This window comes from Macrotis lagotis, chromosome 6 (assembly GCF_037893015.1).
Source record: "Macrotis lagotis isolate mMagLag1 chromosome 6, bilby.v1.9.chrom.fasta, whole genome shotgun sequence".
NCBI lineage: Eukaryota > Metazoa > Chordata > Mammalia > Peramelemorphia > Peramelidae > Macrotis > Macrotis lagotis.
The window spans coordinates 54,182,194-54,202,380 of NC_133663.1; the positions used below are offsets into that span (position 1 = coordinate 54,182,194).

The following is a 20,187-nucleotide window of genomic DNA, read 5'->3' on the forward strand; positions in this document are numbered from 1 at the left end:
AAAATGGCTAAAGCAAAGCAAAGAAACTTGAAAAATGTTTTTGAGGAATTCAAAAATCATACATACCTGAATGTAGAGTTAATTTGTCTCATTTAGGTTTCTGTTTTCCCTTTTCTAGGCTAAGACTCACGTCCTTGACATTGAACAGCGGCTGCAAGGTGTCATCAAAGCCAGGAATAGAGTAACGGGGCTCCCTTTGTCTATTGAAGGACACGTGCACTACCTCATTCAAGAAGCAACCGATGAGAACTTGCTCTGCCAGATGTATCTTGGTTGGACTCCGTATTTGTGAAATGGAACTGTTAGGGGCCATACTTCCTCTTTTGACTCCCAAGTTGATATTATTTCACTGATTCAGTTCTGTGTCACATGCATTCATTACAGTTTTAGAAGGTCAATGTTTGTTTTTTTCCCCCCAGAAAATGGTATTCCAGTTAATAGGTTTCAACGATAAAATTCTGTGTTCAGATGTACATTTAAGGACAATATGTATTACAACCCTACAATATCCTGCTGAATAGACTGTTGTAAATGCTACTGTAATAATATCTTTAGAAGCTAAAGTTGTCATTCGTACAATGAGTAAGTGCTGCAGCCGTGTTCCGGGCCGCACCCGGGGCCTCCCCGGCGCAGGGGGATCCGGCCCTGGCCGCACGCTGAGGGCCTTGGGCGGCGCGCGGCCCCGGGGGGGGGGGGGGGCAGCCCCAGGGGGGGGGCCGGGAGGCCGAGCGCCCGCCGCCCCGCCCCCGCCACCCCGCCGCCCGGGGCGGGGCCTGTGTCGTCATCGGCGGCGCGACGGCGGCGGCCGCGGCCCGGGCGGGGGGTTTGGTTTCGGTTTGGCGACGGCGGCCGGCGGGGTGGGCCGCGGGCGACATGGGCGTCCCCAAGTTCTACCGCTGGATCTCGGAGCGCTACCCCTGCCTCAGCGAGGTGGTGAAGGAGCATCAGGTGGGCGCGGCGGCCGGCCGGCCCCTTTGTTGCCGTTTCCCGGGGGCTCGCTCTCGGGGCCCGGCGGGCCGGGGCGGCGCGGCCGCGGGGAGGCCCGGCGGGCCGGGGCGGGGGCCGGGGGGCGGGCCCGGGGAGCCGCGGGGGGCGCGGAGGGGGCTTTAACCGCGGCCGGCGGGGGGCGGCGCGGGCCGGGGCCGGGCTGCAGCCGTGGGCGGCGCGGAGGGGCCGCGCAGCAGAGTGTCTATGTGTCTGCGTGTCTGTGTGTCTGCGTGTCTGCGTGTCTGTGTCTGTGTGTCTGTGTGTGGCGGCAGCGACAGCGGGAGCGGGAGCGGGAGCGGGCAGGAAGGCCCCGGCCCCGCGGGCCCCCGGGAAGCCGGGACGGCAGAAGCAGCCGCTGAGCGGAGAGGGCCGCCGTGCCGGGCCGGGCCGCCGTGCCGTGCCGGGGCGCTGTGTCGGGCCGCCGTGCCGGGCCGCCGTGCCGGGCCGGGCCGCTGTGCCGGGCCGCCGTGTCGGGCCGCTGTGCCGCCGTGCCGCGCCGGGCCGCTGTGCCGCCGTGCCGCGCCGGGCCGCCGTGTCGGGCCGGGCCGCCCGTCCGGCGCCAAGAGGCGGCAGCACCCGCGCCCGGCCTGAGCGGCGCCCGGTGCGGCCTGCAGCGCGCCTCCTCGCCTGTTACCAGTGCACTAGTCGCTAAGGATGGATAGAACGGTGCTTTTGCGTTATCAGCTTTAACATAACATTCCATGGGGACTCGCAGGATTTTAAGAGTTTGAAGGGACCCCAAGAAGCCCGTGTAGTCTAACCCATAAGCAAAATGCGCACTCTTGGACGGGCTTGGGAAAACAGCCTGCCTCTTCTGACTTCCCCACTTGGAGTCTTTGTTTACACACCGCCGCGTTTCCCCTTTTAGTTGCTGAATTTCCTTATTAGCAAAACCAGGTTGAGCTGCCTCGTTTCCATAGTTGCTTCTATACTTCCAAATCCTATTACGTCCTTAAAGCAGCCCAAGCTTCTGCGGCTCACACTTGTCTTACACACGCTTGTTGTTTGAGAACGAGATGGTTGCAGGCTATGACCGAGGAAGTCTCTACCGAGGATTTAACCAGTTTATGAATCATTCAATCTCCAAAGCTATTTCATCAGTTCATGAGTAAGTCGTCCTTAAACTAGGTTAACTATAATTGCTTCCCCAACATGAATAATTTATGTTGAGCAAAGGTTACAGAATGTGGATTTCATTAATTTTTTGCTCTGGGATACTTTCGGAGACAGTACCTCAATAGAGCCAAGGGAGAATAACTTTTAAAAATTTCAAATATTGCAATAATTGATTGCAATAATTTGTCGTTTATTCAATTTGTTGAAGCCTACATAGGATGCATTCCAAGAAGCAAGATAATCTAGGTGACTTCATCCTATTGGCAGACTTAGTTATAGCAACTAGATGTTCTGTCACAACTGCAACCTGTTACTGAAGTTGAGGAAGGATGTTACCCACCCTGATCACAAATGACCAGTCACAGAGGTTGTGCAATCACCATTAACTCTAAAATAACTCAAGGTTATCACAAATACAGTTTACTCTGAAATGTGAAAACAAAACCAAAGACTAATAGTGGTCAGAAGCAAAAAGCTTTCTTTACTCCATTGGAGGAGGGAGATGAGACGCGTTTGCTAGGGGCCCATCTGGTAGAGAACCAACCCACTTTAGCAAGTGGGCAAAACTCATGACAAGTACCTGTGGCTCCATAGACAGCCATAGCCTCAGCAGTGAGGGGCTAACAATAAGAATGAGACAAGTTTGAGTCTAAGCCAAGCTTCATGGAACAGGGTACTGCAGCTGTTTCTCCCAAGTCAGGGATTAAAACCAGATTGTGAAGAACTTTAAATGCTGAACAGGAGAGTTTGCATTTTTACTGAAACTTTTTAAAGACAGAAGTGATTTAGACCTGTGAGTTTTGTGTTTTTGTTTGATTTGGGGGTTTTGCTTTTGTCCAGACTTTTGGCATAGGGAAATGACCAATGAGGAAACTCTTAGTTATACAAAACTGAAACTACTCCACAATTTCTCCTCCTATAAGAGAGTTAGTTGGTACACAAAGATTAAGTTACCTATCCCAAAGTATAGAATCTATATATGTCAGATACCAGACTTGAACCCAGGTTTTGCAGACCTCCAGACTAAGTCTCTATCACCTACATAATCCTGCCTTTAGTGGTCAGACCTTTTTATTAATGAATATTAATTTGGAAACGTTGTTTGGATAGATTAACAAAGGGAGGGGAATGAGGGTGTAAACTTGGATAGAGAGTGTGCGAGTGGAGAAAAGGAATGGATACTAAAAAGTAGAAGGTGGTTGAATCAAACAAGACTTGGAAAATGACTGGATTTGGGGAAGGTGGGAATGACTAAGCTTGGAAAATAGAGGGGTAACTGAAAATCTGGTGACAAATCAGTAAATTGGTTTGTGTAGAAAATAAAAAACTATATTTTGGACATAATGAGTTTGATGTTCTGAAGTCCTTCCTGAATAAGATGTTCAGTTTTGTTACTTCGTTGTTGTTGAATATCTGGAAGTAGCTTGTCACATCAGATTGAACATTTATTCAACACTCTTAATAGGTCCAGAATAGGTTGGAGGAAATGATGCTGACCTTATTCTATACAAGTTTAATTGGGAAAATGTGACAAATACCCACCAAAATGCATCTAGTGGGATGTGACCAGGAGGTACAATTCCTTTCGGTAAACATTTATTAGGGACTATACACTGTATGTTGACTTAAATTTTTTTTCATTAAAAGCTTAACTCTAAATGTCAGTACAACCAACTAATCTTCCTTAGTAACTCTATTAAAATAAATTCAGTTAAGTAAGTACCATCACCGTTTGTCACCTTCCTCAAAGTTCCCTTAGGATTCTCAGTCCAGCCAGTTTTGCTCACTTTTCCTTTCCTCTGCTCATACTTTAGGGATCTGATTTCCAACCTCTATGGTCCCCATCTTGGGGAGATAGAGATTAGGAAAGTCTTCCTGGAAGAGATGGTTTGGGAACAGGTTCTTTAAGCAGGCTTCAAGGAGGAGGGATTGTATACACGAGAAGCAGAGTGTGACCTGGGAAGATTCTCCTCCTGTTGCCCTTATGCCCTGGGACAGGCAGTCCTTACCCCCAGAATGTTCCCCTATCTCCCTTTCAAGGCCAACTCTAATGCCCTCTCCTGCCAAAAGCTTTTCTGGATCTATACCTGGTCCTGATGGGATGACCTCCCCCTCAGTTACTTTGTATTTACTCTGTATCCACTTTTTGTGTACACACTGCCAGACATGTGCAGAGAAGGAAATGCCTTACTTCAAAGGAACCTGGTCTCTATCTAGGGAGACAGCAAAATTAAGTATCAGGCAGGATGAGGCCAAGTCTATTAAATTGGAATGATTTAATTCGCCTGTATGAAAAATTTACTCCACCATTCTATATCTGCTCTCCAGCTTCCATGTAGCAAAGGCTTGACTTGAAACCAGTTTTTCCTAACTCTGACAACTCTTTATTCACTGTGCCAAGCTTATTCTTATATTAAAATTATACTTGTACTTATATTAAAATGTTCAAATAAATATAAAGAGAATACAAATACAAAACAGGAAGGGAGGGACATTAGCAATTGTGAGGATCAGAAAAGTTTGCCTGTAAAAGGTAATGCCTGAACTGTATCTAAAGGAAGGGGAGGATTCTCTGAGAGGTGGCCACTGTGAAGGCCTCCAGTGTCTGGTACAAAGAACACAAAGGAAGCTGCTCCAAGGCCCAGGGCTTTCATTTATTTTTGTCTCCCTAGGCCTAATCTAGTGTCTGATGCTTTAATAAAAGCTTTGCTGAATTGTACTTAATCCAGTAATTAAAGACTCAGGACCTACTAAACCAAAGGAAGATGCACTCAGATCCATTCCTGGGTGTCTGTGGAGCCTTTAAAGTTGTCCAAGAGGATCTAAAGCTCTCACTGCCAACAAGATTAATGTCTCTGGTGACCTATGTAGAATTAAGATGGCCAGTCTCAAGCTCCACACCAATCTGCTGTGTGTCAGTTCTTCATCAGATAGTGTGTCTGTGGAATCATCAGCCCCTACACCAGCGTATAATTTCTTTAATGTGCATATGAGTAGGTATTTCCAATCTTTGATCTTCCTCTTCTTTATCACTGCTAGAATATCATTGCTATGTGCTTCTGAGTAGACAGGTTGGCTGAAGGAAACAACTGACTGGATAAGTTTATTTCTGTGTGTATGTGATTGCTCATTCTGTGATTATTCAATTTTCATTTAGCTTTTTCAAGGACATTAAGTAGAGAAAAATAGATTCAGTAATTACTGAGTCATGTAAATGGTCAACCTGGAGTTAAGAAGACATCGATTTAGGGGCAACTAGGTGGCACAGTGGAGAGAGTATCGGCCCTGGAGTCAGGAGTACCTGAGTTCAAATCCAACCTCAGACACTTAATAATTACCTAGCTGTGTGGCCTTGGGCAAGTCACTTAACCCCATTGCCTTATTTTTTTTAACATTTTATTTGTTTTCCAGTTATATACAATATCATTTTTGTAGGGTTTTGAATTTTACAATGTCCCCCCTCCCTGCCCCCCCCACAGAAGGCTGCCTGATAGTCTCTACATTGTTTCCATGCTATACATTGATGTAAATGGAATGTGTTATAAGAGCAAACATAAGAGTAAACATAAACCCCCTACCCACCCACCCCCAAGAAGATGAAAAACCTCAAGAATAGAGAGAGAGAGAGAGAGAAAATGTACTTCAGTCTGTGTTCAGATTCCAATGTCTCTGTCTCTAGGGTGAGTTGCTTTTTTTTTATCATAAGTCCACCTGAGAAGTCGCTTCAGTATTTTTCCCACATTTGCTATTACTGGCTGTACCTCCACTCTATTCCTCCTCACTCTCATTTATTCTATTGTCTCTCTCACCCTAGCCCTGGCCAAAAGTGTGTTGTACCTGAGTACCTTCTCCCACAATCTTCCCTCTCTTTTATCACCTATTCCCCCCTTCTCTTCCCCCCATTCCCCCCTTATCCCATCCTTTTCTTCCCATTTTTCTCTAGGGTAAGATAGATTTCTATACCCTATTAAGTGTGTATGTTATTTCCTCTCTGAGCCATTTCTGATGAGAATGAAGGCTCACTCATTCCCCTCACCTTCCCCCATTCCATTCAATTAAAAAGTTTTTTCTTGACTCTTATGTGAAATATCTTAGCCCCTTCTTCCTCTCCTTTCTCTTCCTCCCAGGACTTTCATCACCCATTGACTCTATCTTTTTACCATATCATACCAGTATAATCCGCACCTTCCTATGTACTGTCTATATATGCTCCTTCTAACTGCTCTTAGAAATGAGAAAGTTCCTATGAGTTATCAGTATCTTCTTCCCCTGCAGGAATACAAACAGTTCAATATCATTAAGTTCCTCATAGTGCTTCTCTTCCACCCCATCTATGATTCACAAGAGTCCTGTACTTGGAGATCAAACTTTCTGTTCAACTCTGGTTGTTTCAATAGGAAAGTTTGAAAGTCCTTTGTTTCATTGAAAGTGCATCTTTTGGCCTGAAAGAGGATATTCAGTTTTGCTGAATAGTTGATTCTCAGTTGTAAACCAAGATCTTTTGCCTTCCAGAATATCATTACAATCCCTACAAGCCCTTAATGTAGATGCTGCCAGATCCTGTGTAATCCTGACTATGGAGCCTCGGTAGTTGAATTGTTTGTTTCTGGCAGCTTTTAGAACTTTCTCTTTGATTTGGGAGTTGTGGAATTTGGCTATAATATTCCTGGAAGTTTTTCTTTTGGGATCTCTTTCAGGAGGTGGCTGGTGAATTCTATTTCTATGTTACCCTCTGCTTCTAGGATCTCAGGGCAATTTTGCTGTTTTATTTCTTGAAAAATGAAGTCTAGGCTCTTTTCCTGATCCTGGTTTTCAAATAGCCCAATAATTTTTAAATTATTTCTTCTGGATCTGTTTTCGAGGTTGGTTGTTTTTCCATTGAGATATTTCACATTTTATTCTAATTTTTGGTGTTTTGGGAAGAGTTTTATTTCTTCTTGATTTCTTGCAAAGTTATCAGCTTCCTTTAGTTGCATTCTGCATTTGAAAGAGTTATTTTCTTCAAAGAGCTTTTTTATCTCCTTTTCCAGCTGGCCAATTCTGCTTTTTTAAGGTATTCTTCTCCTCATTTGCCTTTTGTTTTGCCTTATCCATTAGTCCTAAACTGGTTTTTAACATATTATTTTCTTCAGCTTCAAGATTTTGATTTGGTTTTCATGATTTTTCTGCATGGCTCTCATTTCTTCTCCCAATTGTTCCTCCATCTCCTTTAATTGCGTTTCCAAAGTCTTTTTTGAGCGCATCCATAGTCTGGGCCCATTTTCTATTTCTCCTGGAGGTTTTGGACACAGAAGCTTCAATTTTGTCGTCATCTGAGTATGTGTTTTGATCTTCCATGGGACTAAAGTAATTCTCTATGGTCAGATTCTTCTTTTTTTCTGTTATTTACTCATTTCCTCAGCCCAAGACAGCACTTCCAAGACTTTGGGGCTTTTTTGGGGGGGGGCACCCTACTAGGACCTTTATTCCTCCAAGGTCTTATGCTTTTTGCCTGTGCTTTGATATGTAGGTGGCCCCCATACTTTCCTTTGCCCTGGAGCTATAAGGAGGATCCTGCTATCTTAGTATGGAAGCCCAAACTGCAACCTGGATCTGAGTGTAGGCTAGCAGGGAGTCCTACCCCAAGGGAGAGCAGAGAAATCTCTGCAGTCTTCCCTGACCCCTTACCATCTCTGGGGGTGCAGGCTGCTTTCTCCAGATTCTTGCTGCAGATTCTGTGGCCCATGCTCCCTCACTCCACTCATTCTGGTGTAGCAGAGTTCTCTCACTGCCCCTTCAAGCTGTTGCCGGTGATCTCTGGGCTGGGCTAGGCTGGGCTGCACTGTGGCTGTGGCACCCAGTCCTAGTGAAACACACCTTTCCTGCAGAACTTCTAAATTGAACTTCTAAATTATCTTGGACTGGGGAAATGTATCACTCATTCTTTCTGTGGGTTCTGCCCCTCTAAATTTTGGCTAGAGTCATAATTTGTTGGTTTTTGGAGTTGGGGGGGGAAGGATTTCCCAGGAAATGCTGCCTTCACACTTACCCCATTGTCTTATTAAAAATAAAGACATAATTTAAAAATACCTTTTGACTATGGGCAAGTCATTCAATCTCTCTCAACCTCTGTGAGGAAGTCTGTAAAATGGGGATAATATCTACCTCACAGGGTTGTTGAGAGATTAAATGGAATCACAGATGTAAAGTGCTTTAAAAACTTGAGATACTATATAAATCTGTCATCATCATCATCATCATCCAGAACTGAGCACCTGATTCAAATGTAATTTGAGGGCAATGTACAAATATCACCAGGATTGTAGGACTATAGCTAGAAAGAACCTTAAAAGTTACTTAGACCAACTCCCTCCTTTTACAGATGAGGAAACTAAGGCCCATGGAGTTAAAGTGATTTAACTACATCCAACAAACAGAATCATAGCTAACATTTATATGTTTATGTTGTGCCAACCACCAGAAACAAAATCAGTGATGACCATTCCCCAGAACCTATCTCCCAGAAGGGGAAAAGGATTGTCACTTCCTGATTCTTGGCTGCTAAGTTTCCTCCCTACTTTCCCAAGATCTTTTGCCTCACTTTCCTTCCTTTGAAACCTTTTTTTAAAATTATTTATTTTCACCCATATGCACATGTATATTTTTAAGTTACAAAATTTCCTTCCACTCTCCCTTCCCGGCCCCCTTCCCTCAGTGACATTCAGATTAGCATTGTACATACAGATTTTGAATAAACATTTTCATATATTAGTCATTTTCAGTTTGAGGAATTAGGATTAAGGGAAAGAGATACATAAAAGATAATTTTTATAAATTGTTCATCAGTTTCAGAAGGGTTGGTTTTTCTTTTTGTTTTATTTTATTTTATTTTTCTTCCTCTGGATGGGGATAACATTGTCCATAGCCAGTCTAATACGGTTGTTCTAGCTCTGAACTACTGAGAGGAGCTGCTTCCATCAAGGTTGTTCATCTCACAATGTCGTCGTTGTTGTGTACGTGGTTCTTTTGGCTCTGCTCCTTTCATTTAGCATCAGATCCTGTAAATTATTACATGCTTCTCTAGAGTCTGACCATTTATGGTTTTTTATAGAACAATAATATTCCATAGTATTCATATACCATACCCTGTTTAGCCATTCCCCAGTTGTGGAACATCCCCTCAGTTTCCAATTCTTTGCCACTGCAAAAAGAATCGCTATGAATATTTTGGAACGTGTAGGAGATCTCACATTTTTTATAATTTTTTCTGTATATAAACCTAGAATTCAAATTGCTGGGTCAAAGGGTATGAGCAGTTTTATTGCTCTTTGGGCATGGTTCCATATTGATCTCTAGGATGGTTGGATCTGTTCACAACTCCGACAGCAATGCATCAATGTCCCAGTCCCCTCACAACCTCTCCAACATTGATCATTTTCCCTTTTTTCTCATCTTGGCCAATCTGATAGGTTTGCGGTGATATCACATTGTTGTTTTAATTTGCATTTCTCTAATTAATAATGACTTGGAACATTTTTTCATATGATTTTATATATATATATGTATGTGTGTGTATATATATATATATATATATATATATATATATATATATATAATTTCTTCATTTGAAAACTGTCTATTCATACCCTTTGACCATTTATGAATTGGGGAATGATTTGTAACCTTTTAATTTGATACAATTTTCTATATATTTTAGAAATGAGACCTTTATCAGAACTCCTAGTTGTGTAGATCATTTCCCAGCTTTCTGCTTTCCTTCTAGTTTTGGCAGCATTGATTTTATTAGTGCAAAGACTTTTTAATTTAATATAGTCAAAATCATTAATTTTTCAGTTTATAATGTACTTTAATTCTTGTTTGGTCATGAATGTATCCCATTTCCATAGATCTGATAGCGTATTTCTTGGTCTATTAATTTAACTAAGGTGTCACCCTTTATGTCTCTTTCCTGTACCCATTTTGACTTTATTTTGGCATAGGGTGTGGGATGTGAGTCTATGCCAAGTTTTTGCCATAATATTTTGCAATTTTTCCCAACAATTTTTGTCAAATAATGAGTTCTTATCCCAGAAGCTGATGTCTTTGGGTTTGTCAAATATTTAGATTGCTGTAGTCATTTACTGGCAGTTTGTTTTGAACCTATCCTAATCCACTGATCCATTACTGTATTTCTTAATCAGTACCAGGCAGTTTTGATGACTACTGCTTTATAGTATAGTTTTAGACCTTATAGAGCTAAACCTCCTTCCTTTCCATTTTTTTTTTCATCAGTTCCCTTGCTATTCTTGACCATTTGTTGCTCCAGATGAATTTTGTTACTATTTTTCCTAACTTGGTAAAGTAGTTATTTGGTAGTTTGATTGATATGGTAGTTTGATTGATATGAATAAGTAATGTAATTTGGGTAGAATTGTCATTTTTATTATCAACCTAACCTTGAGCTATTGGCATTTTTCCAATTATTTAGATCTGACTTTATTTGGGTGAGAGGTGCATTGTAATTGTGTTCATACACTTTCTGGGTTTATATTGGGTTTAATTTAAATGGAATTTCTCTTTCTATGTCTTGCTTTTGGGCTTTGTTGTTCATATGTAGAAATACTGATGATTTATGTGGGTTTATTTTATATCCTGCTACTTTGCTGAATTTGTTAATTGTTTCAAGGAGTTTTTAAAGATGATTTTCTCATGTTCCCTAAGTGTATCATCTTCTCATCTGCAAAGAGTGAAAGCTTTGCTTCCTCATTGCCAATTCTGATTTCTTCTGTTTCTTTTTCTTCCCTTATTGCTACAACTAGCATTTCTAATACTATATTGAATGGTAATGGTGATAATGGACGTCCTTGTTTCCCCATTTCCCCATCTGAGTTTATTCCCATTACATATTTGTTGATTTTTTAGATAGATACTATTTATTATTTTAAGAAAAACTATTCATTCCTAAACTTTCTAGTGTTTTTAATAGGAATGGACATTGTATTTTTATCAAAGACTTTTTTTATCATCTATTGAAATAATATGATTTCTGTTGGTTTTGCTATTGATATGTTCAATTATTTTTGAGGATTTTCCTAATATTGAACCATCCCTGCCTACCTAATATAAATCCTATATGATTATGGTGTGTTATCCTAGTAATAACTTGACATAGTCTCATTGCTAAAATTTTAATAAGATTTTTGCATCAGTATTCATTAGGGAGATTGGTCTATAATTTTCTTTGTTTTACTTCTTCCTGGCTTAAGTATCAGCACCATGTTGGTGTCATAAAAGAACTTTGGCAGAACCACTCCTTCTCCTATTTTTTAAAATAGTATGTAGAATAGGAATTAATTTTCCCCTAAATGTTGGTAGAATTCACTTGTAAATCCACCTGAACCTGGAGACTTTTTATATGGTTTTTTTAATATGGTTTCTTCAATTTCTTTTTCTGAGATGGGATTATTTAAGTAATTTATTTCTTCTTCTGTTATTCTGGGCAGTTTGTATTTTTGTAAATATTTATCCATTTCACTCAAGTTATCCACTGTATTGGCGTACAGTTTGGTATAATAAGTTAGAATTATCTCTTTAATTTCTTCCTCATTGGTGATTACTTTTTCATTTTTGAGACTGGTAATTTGGTTATCTTCTTTCTTCCTTTAAATCAGATTAATCAAAGGTTTGTCTGTTTTATTGGCTTTTTCATAAAACCAAGTCTCAGTGAGATCAGTGGTTTTCTTGATTTCAATTTTATTAATCTCTCCCTTGTTTTTCAAAATTTCTAATTTGGTATTTAATTGAGGATCTTTAATGTATTCTTTTTTTAATTGCATACCCAATTCATTGATCTCCTCTTTCTCTATTTTATTCATAAAGGCTTTTGGAGATATAAAGTTTCTCCTCAAAACTGCCTTGGCTGCCTCCCATAAATTTTAGGGTGATGTCTCATTAGTATCATTTTCTTGGATATAATTATTGATTATTTCCATTATTTGCTGCTTGAACCATCCATTGTTTAAGATGAAGGTATTTAATTTCCAATTAGTTTTTGGTTTATCTTTCCATGACCCTTTATTACATTTTTATTACAATTTCTTTTTGAATCGTGGTCTGAGAAGTTTGTATTTATTATTTCTGTCTTTCTGCATTTAATTAAAAGGTTTTTGTACCCTAATACATGGTCAGTTTTGGTATAGGTGCCATGTACTTTGAGAAAGAAGGTATATTATTTTCTATCCCTATTGTTTTCTCCAGATGTCTATCATATCTAAGTTTTCTAAGGTATCATTCACCTGCTTAGCTTCCTTCTTGTTTATTTTGTGGTTAGATTTATCTAGTTCTGAGAGAGGGAGATTGAGGTCCCCCATTATTAAAATTTTGCTGTCCATGTCTCCTTGTAATTCACTCAGCTTTTCCTCCAGGAATTTGGATGCTATACCACCAGGTACATAACATCTTTAGTAATGATATAGCTTTATTACCAATGGTATCTTTTAAGAAGATTTAATTTGCTTCCTTATCCCTTTTGATGATATTGATTTTTGCTTTTACTTTGTCTGAGATCAGCATCACTACTGCTGATTTTTTTACTTCAGCTGAGACATAATATATTTTGCCTCCAACCTTTTATCTTTACCCTGTGTGTATCTCTATGCTTCAGATATGTTTCTTGTAAACAAGATATTATAGGATTCTGGTTTTTGACCCATTCTACTATCCACTTCCATTTTATGGTCCAGTTCATGGCATTCACATTTACAGTTAAGATTACTAATTCTGTATTTCCTTCCTTGCTATCTTTCTCCATTTATACTTTTGTCTTTCCTTTTCTCTTATTTTTCCTCACCAAAATTTTACTCCTTTTCCCCTTTGACTTTCCTTTTAAAATTGAACTTTCAGTTTATTTTCATTTTTTACCTTCATTTCCCTTATATCAGTCTCTTCTTCCTTTATGTTCCCCCCCCCAGTAGATTAGGATAAATGTTTAAATTCAATTGGGAACGTATCTTGTTCCCTCTCTGGGCCAAATCTATTGAATCTGACCAAAATCTATTTAGAATTTACTCAGGGATCACACTCTCCCTTCTTTCCCTCTAAAATTATAAATCTTTGTGCCTCTTCACATGCTATTATTTATTGTTCTAGTAGTATTAATCAGGTATTATTAATCACAGTTTGATTATTTGATTGCTTGACAAGCTCATATTGTTATCAAAGTATCATCATAGATTGCTTGCTAGATTGCTTGAGAAGCAGCATCGTCTCAAATTACATTCAATGACATTTATAATCATTTTTTTTACCTGTGCTCCAAGTACAGTCTTCTTCATGAGCCAAAGTATCATCCAAAGCCAAATCATTTCTTGAACTATTTGTGCCCCTCCCCCAGGCTAATTTTTCCTCACACTTTACACCCCCACCCCAGGCACTTAACCCCTAGTAAGTGAAGCATGACCTATTTTCTCTCACACTTTACCCCATACCCTTGTTAAGTGTAGCGTGGATTAGGTCAAACCCTGATCTATTTAACTACAAGAATCTTAAAGATCTCTAAGTATTGGGAAGCTCTGGAGGTCTCTCCTGAGAACTTGTAATTCACAGAGACACCAACTCAGAACCTCAAAGTTTATGATGCCCTCGATAAACAAGATGCTAACCTTTGTCAGCACAGCAGAACTAAAGTGGGTCAAAGGGTAATGAGACATTTAAATTTAAAGTTAACACCCCTACTTTTCATCAGGGATTTTTAATTTCATAGTGAAGTTATCTAGGACCTCTTCAATGTAGAGGACTAGATCCAACTATGGCCATATCTTTTAAGTCCAACTTTTTCAATTATATTCAACCCAAAGAGAAGTAAAGTTCTCAAGAATTAGAAGTGTTATATTTTCCCTTTTAGCATTGTATACAATTTGATGGTGTTGAGTAACTTTTTGTTTTCCTTCCCCTTTTCATTTACCTTTCTATGCAACTCGTGAGTCCTGTATTTGGCAATTGAATTCTCTGTTCAGTTCTGGTTTTTGTGTCAGGAAATTCTGGAAGTTCTCGATTTCATTGAACATTGATCTTTTTCTCTGATGGTATATATATTGAATTTTGCAAGGTAATGCATTCTGGGTTAATTCCAGGTTCTTTGCTCTCCGATATGTTATTCTATGTCTTCTGATCCTTCAGTTCTGGGGCTGATAGGTCCTTTGTAAATCTTTTTGTGTTTCCTTTGCATTTGAAGTGTTTTCTTTTTTTGCTGCTTGCAATATTCTCTCCTTTATTTGAGAATTCTGGAATTTGACTGTAACAGTCCTTGGCATTTTTATCCTGCAGTCGCTTTCTGGAGAGATTCTGTGGATTTTTTTTTTAATGGTTTTATTGTTTTCTTGTTTTTACAGATTTGGACAGTTTTTCCCCTCATAATCTCCTGCGTGATGTTTTCCAGATTCTTTTTTTGATCTAGTCTTTCTAGTAGTCCAATGATTCTTGAATTGTCTCTCCTGGATCTTATTTTCCAGGTCATTTTTTTCCCTAAAAGGTACTTTGCATTTCCTTCAGCTTTTTCATCCTTTTAATGAAATCTTGTAGCCTTGTAGATTTAATGGTTTCTATTTGTTCAATTCTAATTCTTAGGATTTTATTTTCTTCAATTAGCTTTGTGTTTCCTTTTCCAGTTGGTTATTTTTACTTTTAAACATTGATTTATTTAGTCAATTTTTGATCATTTTCCTGCATGACTCTCATTTCTTTTTTCCATTTTTCTTCTTCCTCTCTTTAGTTTTTAAATTCTTTTTTAAGTTCATCATTTTGACTGAATCTACTCTCCCTAAGGTCACCAGTGATTCATTATTGCTGAATCCAGTGATCCTTTCTCTGTCCTCATGTTTTTCAACTGCTATAGCATTAGATACTATTTACAGCTTCCTCAGTTTGGATTCTTTTGGGGAGTGGGGTCATTGGGTGAAAGGAGTAAAACTATTCTCTCGTGGATTTAATCAAGACTGAGTACTTTTTCTGTCTATTTTGGGGGCATCATCCATGCCCCCCTTTATGTACATATATATATATATATATATATATATATATATATATATATATATAATTCATTATGTCTAAAACTGAATTCATAATGATCTCTATCCCTAAATCTTTTCCTCCTGACTTTCATTTGCCCAGGTTCACAACTTCACTTTACCTTAGTCCTCACAGTACAGTATGTTGACAAAATCTTACCAGTTCTACCTCCATAGCATCTCTGTTTTCTATCTTCACTCTATACCTACACTTCTTTACCTTTGTTCATTTTCCCTGGCTATCCCCTCCTGCCTTGGAGCACTCGCCCTCCTCAACTCAACCTCCCAGCTTCTCTGGCTTTAAGATGCAGTCCCACCTTCTGCAAGAAACCTTCCCATATTCCTTAATGTGCTTCTAGTCTTTCTGTGGAGATTTTCTCCAATCTATCCTTTCTGTATATGTGTTGTTTTTACAGTCATGTGCAGGTTGTCTCCCTAGTTAGAATGTGATCTCTAGGAGAGCAGGTATTATTTTTGCTTCACACATAGTTTAAAAATGCTTGCTGACTTGACATGTTCTGGCCAAACTAATACTTGCAATTTCCTGAAGTAGGCATTCTATCTCTGTATTGGTATAGGTTCTACCTTTCCTGATTCCCATGGTTTGTTAATCCTCCCATCAGAAATGATATTTGTCTATAATTTATATTTACTTTTCAATGTATTATGTTTTTTTCCCCTGCTAATAAATGCTTATTGAATCGAACTGAATGAATTATTTCTTTTCCAAACTTGGAGTCACATCTATCTTATGAGCCCCTGTTGCTCCTAGTGGCCTAACCTACATTGAAGCTCTGCTACATGGTGTATAATGTGGTAGCTATACTTAGACAATTTTTTTCATTTATTCTTTTCTTTTTAAAGTCCATTTGATTTGATTTGCATAATGTAACTTAATTGAGGGAAAATAGGCTTTGAGAAGTTGGACTTTTCATTTTTTTTTAATTTATTTTTATTAAAGATATTTGAGTTTTACAATTTCACCCCATCTTACTTCTCTCCCCCCACCCCACCCCCCACGGAAAGCACTCTGTCAGTCTTTACTTTGTTTCCATGCTGTACCTTGATCCAAATTGGGTGTGATGAGAGAGAAATCATATCTGAAGGACTTTACTTAAATAAAATAAACTGAATTAGCTCTGAAGGCATCATTCTCAAGTCCTCACCACACCTCTGTTTTTGGTGACTTGTACTTCATTTTGCTAGAATTAACATTATCACTTCCTTTAATGAATGATGTCATTTACTCCCTTGAAAATGAAGCCATGGCTGATTTTCATTAAATAGTATCTTTTCTAAAATTGTTTTTTTTTCTTTTCTTTATTTCTAGATTCCTGAATTTGACAACTTGTACCTGGATATGAATGGAATCATACATCAGTGTTCACATCCTAATGATGATGATGTTCATTTCAGAATTTCTGATGATAAAATTTTTGCTGATATTTTTCACTACTTGGAGGTATTGTTTCGTATTATTAAGCCTAGAAAAGTTTTCTTTATGGCAGTTGATGGTGTGGCTCCAAGGGCAAAAATGAACCAGCAACGAGGGAGACGTTTTCGGTAATGTTTTAAACTTTCATTTAAAAGCATTTCGAAATAATAATGTTTTACTTACTTTTACATAATAAGTTAGATTGTTATTATTAGTTTTTTCAAATTGTTGCTTTTTAATTAAAAAAGACAAGAATATTACAGAATCATAGAAACTAGAATAGATTTCTTTCTTGGGGGAGGAGAAAAATGTAAAACTCAAAACCTTGCCAAAAAATGGTTGTTGAAAACCACCTTTTGCGTGTACTTGGGGAAATAAATAAATAAATGTGATGACTTTAAACAAAAGAATATCATGCTATCAATTAAGTGTTGCTAAGATTCAATTCACAGAAAATCACAAAATTGAGTAAAAATATTGGGAGTACAAGTTTCATTTGAAGCTTAGTGAGACAGTTAAGTAAATGTCCTTTATCGCCTAAAATTGTGGCCTAGGCAATCATTAGGTTACAGCTATGGGACAGGGCTGGACTAGTCCTAGGCAGTTCTCTAAAAAGGTCTTCTGGGTTCATGTTATTTTAATATTTCAGCAAAGAAATAAAATAATCTTGATAGCAGATAATTAATATTACTTGATTTTTTTCTGGGTTTTTTTGCAAGTCAATGGGGTTAAGTGACTTGCCCAAGGTCACACAGCTAGGTAATTGTTTTTTTAATATTTATTTATTCTCATTTTGTACAAATAATGTTTTTTTATACATTAATAAAATATTCTTGTTTAAGAGTAAACAAAATACCCCTTCCACACCAAAAATATAGACTCGCTTGAGCGATAAAGTAAAGGGGAGAGAAAAAAAATCAAAATTAAAAAAATAATAGTAATTGTAGGGGTGGCGCAATGGACGGAGCACCAGCCCTGGAGTCATGAGCACCCAAGCCCACATCTGGCCCCATACACCCATCAATCAACCAGCCTTGTGACATGCAAGCCACCCCAACCCCACTGCCCTGCAAAAACCCAAAAAAAGAAAAAGAAAAACAAGACCCAAAATAAAATAAAATAGTAATAATAGTAGGGGTGGCTGGGTGGCAGACAGAGCATTGGCCCTTGAGCCAGTAGCACTCTGATCCAAATCCAGCCTCAGACACCCAACAGTCACCCTGCTATGTGGCCCCAGGCAGGCCACCCAGCCCCATTTGCCCTGCACCCCCCCCCCAAATAATAATAATAAAAAATGTGCTTCAGTCTTTGTTCCAACACCAACAACTCTATCGCAGGTGGATCACATTCTTTATGGTAAGTCCATCTTAAAAGTTACTTCCATATTTTTCCACTGTTGCCATTGCTGATCGCAACTCCCTCCTTTCGTATTTCTCCTTTCACTCTGTCTCTGCTGTAGGGTAGCTGAGTGATGCAGCAGACAGATCCCCCGGCTCTGAAGCCAAGAGGCTCTGAGCCCCCTTACCACCCCTTAGGCCCAGCATCCACCTGGCCCTATGGTCCCAGACAGGCCATCCAATCCTAGCCCCTTGCAAGAAGTAAAAAAAGAAAATGTGTTATATCTGACCACTTTCCCTCCATGGTCCATCCTCTCCTCCATCACTCACATCCCCCCCTTCCCCCTGTCCCCCACCCTCTCTCCTTCTTACTCCAGATGCCTATAGCCCTTTGAGTATATATATGCTGTTTCCTCTCCTAGCCACCTCTGATGAGAGCGAAGATTCCCTCATTCCCCTTTGCCTCCCCGCTTCCATATCATTGCAATAACTCATTGTAATAAAAAATCTTATTATATGAAATATCTTGGCCTATTACCCCTCTCCTTTTTCTTTCTCCCATTACATTTCTCTTTTTTCTTTTGACTCCATTTTTACACCATATTTTATCTTCAAATTCAGCTTTCTCCTGTGCTTCAACTATAAAAGCTCCTTTTACCTGCTCTATTAACTGAGAAGGTTCATATGAGTATTATCAGTGTCATTTTTTCTATGCAGGAATACATGCAGTTCATCATCATTAAGTCCCTAATATTTCCCACCTCCTCCAACCTCTTTGCTTCACCTGAGTCCTGTATTTGAAGATCAAACCTTCTGTTCAGCTCTGGCCATTCCAACAGGAACATTTGAAAATCCCCTGGTTCATTGAAAGTCCATCTTTTACCCTGGAAGAGGACATTCATTTTTGCTGGGTAGTTGATTCACAGTTGCATTCTAAGCTCTTTTTTGCCTTCCGGTATATTATATTCCAAGCCCTATGAGCTTTTAATGTAATTGCTGCTAAGTCTTGTGTGATCCTGACTGCAGCTCCATGATATTTGAACTGTGTCCTTCTGGCTGCTTGTAATATTTTCTCTTTGACTTGGGAGCTCTGGAATTTGGCTATAATATTTCTAGGGGTTGGTTTTTTGGGATCTCTTTCTCAGGGGATCAGTGGATTCTCTCCATTTCTATTTTGCCCTCTGCTTCTAGGATATCAGGGCAATTTTCCTGTAGTAATTCTTTGAAAATGATGTCAAGGCTCTTTTCCTGATCATGATTTTCAGGTATTCCAATAATTTTTAAATTATCTTTCCTAAGTCTGTTTTCCATATCAGTTGTTTTTTCAATGAGATGTTTCACATTTTCTTCTAATTTTTCATTTTTTTGGTTTTGAAGTAATGCGTCCTGATTTCTCATAAACTCATCAATCTTCCTGAGTTCTATTCTTTTGTCTGAAGGATTTGTTTTCCTCAGAGAGTTTTCTTATCTCTTTTTCCATCTGGCTAATTTTGCTTTTTAAAGCTTTCTTCTCCTCAATAACTTTTTGAACTGTTTTATCCATTTGACCTAAGCTGGTTTTTAGCATGCTATTTTCTTCAACTTTTTTTTGGATTTCCTTGACTAGGCTGCTGACTTCATTTTCATGTTTTTTCTGTATCTCATTTCTTTTCCCAGTTTTTCTTCTAACTCCCTCGTTTGATTTTCAAAGTTTTTTTTTTTTTTGAGCTCTGTCATAGCCTGATCCCAATTTCTGTTTTTCTTGGAGTCTTTAGATGCAGGAGCTTGTGCTTCTTCATCTTCAGACAGAGTATATTGATCCTTCTTAGGATCATAGATAATGTATTTCTCAATGGTGTTCCTCTTTTTTTCTCTGCTTGCTCATTTTCCCAGCCTAAGCCTGTTTTAGGGGGTTCTTCCTGAGCTTTTGGGACACTCCCACAAGGGTCTCCGTGTGTGAGGCTCTGTCCTCCCTCCTGGTCTGTGAATGACCATATGCACCCCCCCTCTGCCATGGGGCTGAGGTGGGGGGCCCCTGTTGTTCTGTTGGAGGGCCTAGACTGGGGTCAGGATCTGAATGTGGTCAGAGCCCCAGAGGCCTGTTATAGGGGCAGAGGACAGAGCTCTGCAGTCTCTCTCTTCACTGCCCTCCCCAGGTTCAATGGGCTCATGCCCTGGGGGCTCCTGCTTACCAGCTCAGCCTGCTTATGTTTCCTGGATCTGGACTGCCTTGGCCATGCTGCTCGGCATGTGTCCTGAGGGCTGGGCTCCAAGTGCTCGCTCTGATAGA

At 39.5% G+C, this 20,187-nt stretch overlaps 2 protein-coding genes across 4 annotated transcripts in view; both read left to right on the forward strand.

Moving 5' to 3' along the window:
• Positions 1 to 613, forward strand: part of ATR (ATR checkpoint kinase) — a 126,846-nt gene extending 126,233 nt beyond the window's left edge. The window contains exon 47 of the mRNA XM_074191158.1: positions 119 to 613. Within this exon, the coding sequence (XP_074047259.1) occupies positions 119 to 292 (174 nt within the window). The 3' untranslated portion in view covers positions 293 to 613. The remainder of the gene's footprint in view (positions 1 to 118) is intronic.
• A 201-nt stretch (positions 614 to 814) lies between these two features.
• The window catches only part of XRN1 (5'-3' exoribonuclease 1), a 102,933-nt gene continuing 83,560 nt past the window's right edge, over positions 815 to 20,187 (forward strand). For 2 of the 3 annotated variants that reach the window (XM_074191159.1, XM_074191160.1), the window contains exons 1-2: positions 816 to 948; positions 16,477 to 16,709. In XM_074191159.1, the coding sequence (XP_074047260.1) occupies positions 874 to 948; positions 16,477 to 16,709 (308 nt within the window). In that variant the 5' untranslated portion in view covers positions 816 to 873. Of the gene's footprint in view, positions 949 to 16,476; positions 16,710 to 20,187 lie in introns of all 3 variants that reach the window. The other variant, XR_012469372.1, reaches the window with a different exon arrangement.